General features: G+C 46.7%; 1 protein-coding gene across 2 annotated transcripts; it reads right to left on the reverse strand.

The window, feature by feature from the left end:
* Positions 1 to 230: 230 nt before the first annotated feature.
* Positions 231 to 6618, reverse strand: LOC142138738 (uncharacterized). 2 transcript variants are annotated; one of them, XM_075195625.1, is made up of 2 exons: positions 6048 to 6618; positions 231 to 4500 (listed from the first exon to the last, which is right to left on the reverse strand). In XM_075195625.1, the coding sequence occupies exon 2, from the start codon at positions 4494 to 4496 to the stop codon at positions 2922 to 2924; it is 1575 nt and encodes a 524-aa protein (XP_075051726.1). In that variant the 5' UTR covers positions 4497 to 4500; positions 6048 to 6618; the 3' UTR covers positions 231 to 2921. The 2 variants fall into 2 exon arrangements, with proteins under 2 accessions (XP_075051726.1, XP_075051725.1); XM_075195624.1 differs by lacking the exon at positions 6048 to 6618 and adding an exon at positions 5202 to 5956.
* Positions 6619 to 8302: the final 1684 nt, after the last annotated feature.

Consider the following 8302-nt stretch of genomic DNA (forward strand, 5'->3'; position numbering starts at 1 on the left):
CCCTACCTTTGCAGTCTGGCTGGGCCAAGATGCAAAATGTATACTTAACCTCATGTGTCAATCTCCCATTGTCCCATAGATTGTAAGCTTGCGAGCAGGGCCTTCTCACCTCTTTGTCTGTTTTACCCAGTTTGTTTATTAGTTTATTACGTTTGTCCCCAATTGTAAAGCGCTACGGAATATGTTGGCGCTATATAAATAAATGATGATGATGATGATGATGATGATAGGTGTGTGCTACATGAAAAATCAGGCAGTAAGTTATGTGCAAAACAGAACACTCATTTGCACTCCTTGCAATGTAACATGGTTTTGTCCAGGAGACTGAAATAAGAATCCTCTTCATTTAAGATCCTTAATGAATCAGGCCCCTAGTGTCTTAATAGCAGCTTCAGAGGAGCCCGCTAATGCCACGGATGTTGCTGCCCCTATGCAAAAGGAATGGGTACCAAACAAAGAAGTGTCTAAGCCCAAAAGAGTTAGTGATTTTTTAAATATGGCCTGAATTTGATACCTAGTTAACGGGGACCCATCTTGATGAACTAGGAATAGCAAACAGTTATTGGGCCTACGGCTAGCTAACTGGGATGCTATTGTCAGAGTACAAATTTGCAAATCCGATTAAGACTGTAGGTGTACCCAGCAACCCTTTCCTGATTGATCCATTTTGGACTTACTGATTTTGCAGGACAGCTGATTCCCCTGCATCACAGTGTTTTTTACCAACAGGCCCGATAGATTTTGTTGTCTAGATTAAGCGACTAATTTGGAAATCCTAAAAGACCCAAAAAATGCCAAGGCAAATTGTTATGTTCTTGCCCTTAGATTTGCCCTCATTCAAGATGGCCGTGATTGCCTCATGAAGTTTCCATCTTGGATCTCTGATATGAACTTGCCCTTACAATAGCCCTTATCCAAGATGGCCAGAACTGTCTCAGGAAGATTCTATCTTGGATCTCATTTCCTGTTTGGGCCTAGAAAAGGCACTTCCTGGTATGCAGCCTTCGCTTGAGTATTGTGTTTGTGTCTGAACCAGATGCTTCCACAGAACCTTGCTCCCTTGTAATTTGGAATACAATTCCTTGAAAAGTCTACAAGACATTTATCTTGTTGATACTTTGGACTTGCTTGCTGGACATTTGAGATTTATTTCTATATCAAAATAAATCCTGTTTACTACAGAACTACCTGGCTATTGGGTTCCGTTTTTAATACCAGAAGTGTGACACAAATGCTGTGCGAAATAATAACAGTTCGTACGAATCGTGTGTAACCAAAGGCAATATCTTCATTAAGCTATGTAACATAGGAATATCTACTGGTCTTCTAGTATACACTGGTATAGGTCTATCCCTAGCCCACCCTCTTAATGCTTTGGATATTATAAAACTCTTTGTGACATCGGTGAGATCTTGGAAGTAGGTCATGAATGATATACCTGCAAGGGTGGACGCCACAGTTGTCTTTGATGCACCCTCGCTGTATCGTTCCCACATAAACGCTGACATAGCATCCGACTGACCTGACCCTGGATTTTTCCCAGATTCTAGAAAACGGGACCATTGCTGCCACAACTTCAAGTAGGCTTGTCTCGTGGGTTCTTCTAAAGATCATTCGGCTAGTCCTTTTATGCCAGCTTGATGATCTGCCAGACACAAGAAGGGCATGGTGTCCCCTGAAGATTAGCGCTCGGTGCTAAAGCCCTAAACCTTCACCATTGAAAACGCTACAGGGAGTCCGCTATATAGTTTTCAATCCCAGGTATGTGTCGCGCGCTAAGCGTGATATCATATTCCAGACAGCGAAGAATAAGATGTCTTAGCAAGGAGATGGCGTGGTGGGACAATGCGCTCTGTTTGTTGATCGATTGAACAACGCCAAGATTGTCGCACCAGAAAATGATATGACAGCCGCTTAATCTCCGCTGCCCAAAGCTTGAGGGACACAATAATGGGAAAGAGCTCTAGAGCTAACAAATTGTGAACCAAACGCCATTGACGCCAGTTGTCTGACCATCATGCAGCACACCACTCACCATTGATTTAAGACCCAAACCCGTGAGATCCTGATGCATAAGTGTAAAGATTTAACTGCTTGCTAGTCAGTGGAGGCGAGGGCCATATTCTTTTACCGTTAAAATCAAGCAGGAACATTAACCATATCACAATGTCCTCTTTGATCTCCTGCGATAATCGAATAGTTGCATGCAGATTCAATATGCTTGCTGTGGCCTTTTGCAGTTTTCTGCTGAAAACTCGGGCCATGGGGATGATCCTACAATCAAAATTAAAAAGGCCTAACAAGGACTGAATTTTGCGCAGTTTTGTAACTTGACTAAGTTGTAATTCGGATATTGTCTCTACCATTTTCATGACTTTATCCTGCGGAAGCCTGCAACAACCCGTTATGGTATCAATTTTGATCCCTAAAAATGAGAACTTGTGAGTTGACCCTTCGGTCTTATCGTGTGCTATTGGGACGACTAGAACCGTAAATAGATCTATTACCGCTGACAGAATGTTCTTGCACTGCAGGGTTCCCGTCCTACCTACTATTAAAAAATCGACAAAGTAGTGGGCTATTCCGTGGTGCCCTGTTCCTGCCTGAATGTACCAATGGAGAAACAAACTGAACCTCACAAAGTAGGCACAGGAAATAGAACAACCCATAGGTAGGCAACGGTCTACAGAAAATCTCCTTGGTAGTGAAAGCCCATAAATTTAAAAGAGTCCGGATGGAGTGGCAGTAAACGGAAGTCTGCTTCAATGTCCAGTTTGGCTAGCAGCGAGCCGTGGCCATGCTTTTGCACTAGAGAGAGGGCTAATTCAAATGATTGATAGTTCACCGAGCTATGTGAGGGATCTATCGCATCATTTATGGAGCCACAGGCAGGGTATGATAAGTGTTGGATCAGACGGAATTTACCTGCTGCCTTTTTGGGAACAACCCCTATTGGGGATACTACCAAATTGCTGAGGAGGATGCTTAAAGGGGCCTATCATCCGACCGAGACTAATTTCTTTTGTAATCTTGTCTGCTATCGCTTTGGGAAAAATGTAAGCAGATTTCAAGTTGCGGGGTATAGGGAGGCGCAACGCCCCTTGTACCTGAATGGAAAAGCCATATCTAAAATCATTTCTCAAAAAAGCGTCCGCTTCCTTATCTGTTAATAGGCGAAGACATCTATCCAATGCCGTGACATTAATTGGGGTGGGTGCTTTGTTTTGCGAAGCTGCAGTCTGACCAGCTCTTCCTCTGCCCGCTGAGTGGTTAGGTCTGGTACATTCAGTAGCGGGGTGAGAACCTCTACAGGTGGAGCACACATGTCTATATTTACATCCTGTGCCACGAGAGCAGGACCCTGAATTAAAGGCATAGCATCTATTTCTTTGAGGGGGAGGCGCAGTCGCCCTCCCTCCTGACTGAAATCGTCTTTGCCCTGGTAATAGATTGGCCTGACTGCTTGGCCGCATCAGTTCCATCCATGTATCAATGTCTTTGTGGCCTAGCGGAATACTGGAACGGCCACTGATTTTATGCCTGAATATATCATCATCCGCTCGCCATATGTAACCCGAATCTTTTACGAACATGTAATTTATCATGTACAAATATCGCCATATGTCGGTGTTTTCCGACGGTCTATACTGCATATAAATGGGTGCAAAAATACAGTACCATTTCAACCAGATGGGGAAGGAGCAATACTTGTGCTCACCTATGCCATTCTTACTGCAAGCATCGTCCAGACTCCTTTTCACTGTTTCCGTTATAGTAAACATATCTATGAAAGTTCCTCTCTTTATTTTATCTTTCACATCGGGTCTCACCCCGAATGTAATAGCCTGACTTTCACACTGCCCCATATCACCCGCCCGGTCCCCCACTTGCGGTCCTAAAACCAGACTAGTTTTTGATGTAGGTTTACCTAACAACTGTGTCTGTAAACATTTTATGAGTTTCTTTGGGCCTTGTTCAGCATCTGAGGACTCGTTACTAGTGGTAACAACTGGTGGACTGTCATGATGTGTCGTGTGTGAAACATTTAAAGTGATCTCACTCACAGCAACGTATCCAGTTGGTTTGTTCGAGGTTCCCAGGGTGGCTTGCGATGATGTCAGCTGTTCCACGTTGCCGACCGACTGGGTAAGCTCTCCAGTTGTCTGTGTGTGTTGAGTCTCCTCCCCGATAATGCCATGACTATGAGGAACTGAAACAGAAGGCATGTTAGCATCTTTAACATTAGCATTCAATGATTCACTTGCTGTAGGCTGGGCCCTCCCATGTTGCGATGGCAGGTTGGGCGTATCGTAGTTCCCTACCAAACCGAGTGGAGGCTGGAGGTGTGCACCAAGAGGCCGAGTTTCTCCCATTCCGCTAGCTTGCGACATATGGAGTTGTGTTGATAGGGGATGTGGTTTGGCGGTAGCAATAACGATCACACTATGGGTACCATATATGGGTATTTTCTTCTGAGGAGGGCCAGACATTATCATCCCGCTACAGGGTAAAAAGAAATTAATTAAGCAAGATTGCTGGAAAAGTAAATTATTTTTGGACATATTAAGCCCCAGTTTCCAAACTGGCTACTCAGGCATAATATCAAACAGAAACATGAATTAATAGAGTAAATATTTTCTACTCCTCAAATACAATATCTGTCTAGTTGTAGTCTATCACTTTCCAAGGCAGCTTGCTGACTTGTTAGTTTCTACTACTTGTAGTCATCTTTGCCAACACCACAAAGTCATCATCTATGCAATATTAAATAACAGAAAGATTGCCAATATTAAATTCCGGAATGGTAAGCTGGCAAAAAAGCTGGATATGTAGCAGAAGAGTCCAAGTCATTCTCTAAATTAGTATTGTGTGCTAATTCTTGTTAGAACATCCCCATCTGCCATTACATTTTTAAGAGTAATAAAAAGTATACAATTCTCCTTTGTTCACTGAAATACATAATTTTAATTACAGAGTTACATTTAGAGGACCATCCTAAATAATATTTTTACTAATATCAAACAATTAGGAAACATATATAGATATATATTGATTAAGTAATGAAAATTGCAGTAATTTAGTTTGTTTCACAAGGAAGATCAAGGCAAATTTACTAAATGCAAAATATGCAGATGAGCAGCACACTTTTTCTGCAAATGCACCTATTTCACTGCTTTGTGACTACATTGATGCATACTTACCCTTTGAAAAAGCCTCCATTCAGACGGTTGAGATGGGAATGTGTATGCCACCAAAAGTTCAAATGACACTTCAAAAACCTGCCTACTATGACATTTGCACTACCTCTGCTTGGTTGGGACAAAAGGCATCCCAATGAAAGTTCCATTGTAGGACGTGTAAAAGCCACTCCGTGTGAGGGGAAAAATCTATGTATTCATTCCATTTAAACATAAACAAAGCAAATTTTAAACCTTAAATTCAAACTGGGTTCTATGCAGGACCTGATCAACCAATAGGCTGATCAGGCTGCAGCCTGGGGCACTGGGTCCCAGGGGGGCGTGGCTCCTCCAACATTTAATCTTTACATGCTACGCTATTTTAAGGGAGCAGTGAGAGCAGTGAACTACTTGCCATCTATTTGGAGGAGATATAAGGGAAGTGTGGCCATCAGCCTAAACGAAGTTAAAATCACGTGGGTGAGTGATTAGGTGTTTAGCCTATGGGCTGCTTCTATTTGTTAATCAATAAGGCAGAGGAGGGGGTGGTCTAGTTTTATATAGGAGAAGTTCTCCTGCATTTCCCCCTCTCTGTTTCCGGAATTCGTGCTGTTGAGTCAGAGCTGAGGAGTAGGGCTGAGTAGAGATTGTGCTTGTTATTTTGTGCCTGTGTCTTTTGTAGTTTAATTTTCATTTTGCCTTTGCATTGTTTTGATCTCCTGTTCCCCTTTATCTTTTATCCTTGCCGTTTTCAGTCCTTTCTTGCTCCTTCCCTGCTGTCTTTTCTCCCCCCTTCTCTCTCCCCTCTCCTTCTCCTCTCTTCCCCCTTCCCCCCCACTTCCTTCCTTCCTCCCCCCTTCCTTCCCGTACCTCTTTCTTCTCCCTGTCGGCCGCAGGGCTCCGTGGCTGTTCTGAACTGCGTCCCAGCGGCAGCGGCGGTATGTCCAGGCCTAGCCGTGTGCGCAGACGGCTAGGTATTGGGAGGCGGGGCTTAGCGTGAGGTTCTTCCCGGCGTCTCCTTCAGTGTGGCTAGCGGGGGAGCGAGTTCCTGGTGGTGTGCACGCCAGGGGGACTCGCAGTGTATCTCCCCCGTCCAGAGGAAAGGCAAAAGTCTGCGTTAGGGGGCGGCGGTCTCGGGGTGTCATGGCGGCGGGTTTATCCACGTTGGAGCCTTCAAAGTCTCTCCCTGGGGGGTAGGGGAGGCGGACGGAGGGCAGTGGCAAGGGGTGGGGCGGGGGGATCTCCTGCTTCTTCTCTCCCTGCGGCTCAGTCCTAGGTCTTGGTCCCGGTGGGTGGTGATATTTTCAGGGGCTGGGAGGTCTCGGGGGGGTTGCCATGGAAATAGGGGTTCAAGAGTCATCTTCCTCTGTCAGGGGCTTGGGCCCTGTTATATGGGATACTCCTTTCTCAGGTGCAGTGTCTGCAGAGCCTGCATGTAGTGATCAGTTGGGGGGGCTATGTTGGGGGGTTCTAGTTCAGTTTTTCTTCCCCCATCTGTGGGTTTCGGTGGCTTGGGGGCCAGGGGCCCGTCACCTAACATTTTCAGGCCATGGCAAGTCAGATTTTCTTTGCCTGCTGTGGTGGGAGGCCTTGCGGATAAGGGTCGGGCTAATTTTCCCTATTCTGGGGTTCAGGGTACGGGTTCTCAGCGCCATTTTGGGGGGGGGGTCGCTTGTAGGGGTAGATTCTGCACATGCGGGGCAGGGCAGTTCCCATTCTCATTTTTATCCACAGACGGTGTGTCCGTCTGGGTCCTCTCAGGTCCCGTGGGATTTGCCATAACCCGCGGCTGGGGGGTCTTTGGCTGGTGTGTCGGCTTCAGTGAGCATTCCCCCTTACCCTATCCCTTCGGGCATTTCACCCATTCCTATCCAGTGCCCGTGGTACACATTGCGTTGGAGGGCGAGCGTTGCCTGGGGAGCATAGGCCCTGCTCTAGGCATACCCCCCTCCCCCTCCCGGGTTTGTCGGGGCTGGACCGGTGCTTGTAGGTGGCAACGTGTCAGGGGCATCGTTAGGTATTTCACGAGGGAGCCAACAAATTCTGTCAGATGTTAACTCGCCTCTTGTTGCAGATACACAAGTTCTTGTGGAAGGAGCAGCGGCGCAGCCTTGGCAGGTGGTCGGTAGCAGGTCGAGTTCGGAGGCCTGTGAGGTGGTCACAACAGATAGTCGGAGATTGCCTTCAGCGGTGTCAGCAGGAGATTTGACGGGATCAGATTGGCTATAGTCGGCCGTCATGGGGGCAGCAGCACCTGGACCATCCGGGCCGAGCGTGGGTGGTGAGTTGTTGAATGTTGGTATTTCACATGTACGACACATAGTCCTCCCATGTCTTCCACTGATGAGGATTCTCCCTCTTCATCGAGGGAGGGTCCTCGGAAGCTGGCAAAAATACTCATCATGCACTTTAGCAGGTCCGGGCCAAAAGGGGATAAGAGAGTTACGGCAGCAAAAACTGCTGCGGCTAGAGCCCCCATGGTTCAGGATGAGAACACCGCCCTCTTAGCGGGTGTGCGCGCTTGCATTAGGGACAGGATCAAGAAGGGCTGGTTAATGAACATGTTTGAGATTACGAAAGCAGCAAAGAAAGGGCTTGAGGCGGCCTGCGCCAGAGGGGGCATAGGTGAGGAGGCCTATAAGACTTTCCCGGTTTGGGTTGAGGGTATTGTGCTTTTGCTGCTTGCTATATCGAGACAAGACCGGAAGCGAACGAGGAGGTATGGAAGTATCTGCATCTCATAAACGAGATGTATATTAAGGATCGGCCAGGTACCTGGCTTAAGTATGATGAGCTATTCAGGGAAAAGCTGGAAGGTCAGGTGGACATGCCGCTAGGAGTTAAAGACGTTGATATCTGGATGAAGCTTAATCGGGCTAGTTTAGTTTTTGGATCGGGAACCCAGGGGACTCGGTTTCAGCAGGTGGGGAGACGTGGAGCTCCCCAGTTTTCAAGAAACAGATGCTTCGCGTTTAACAATTCCTCGTGTGGGAGGGGAGAAGCGTGTCAGTACAGGCACAATTGTACATATTGCCGCGGACCGCATTCTGCCAAAGAGTGTCTGAGGTGTGCCCCCGGTCTCGGCAGAGGTCGTGGCAGCGGGGGTAATGTTGGTTAAAGCCCCT

This window comes from Mixophyes fleayi, chromosome 2, assembly GCF_038048845.1.
Source record: "Mixophyes fleayi isolate aMixFle1 chromosome 2, aMixFle1.hap1, whole genome shotgun sequence".
Taxonomy (NCBI): domain Eukaryota; kingdom Metazoa; phylum Chordata; class Amphibia; order Anura; family Limnodynastidae; genus Mixophyes; species Mixophyes fleayi.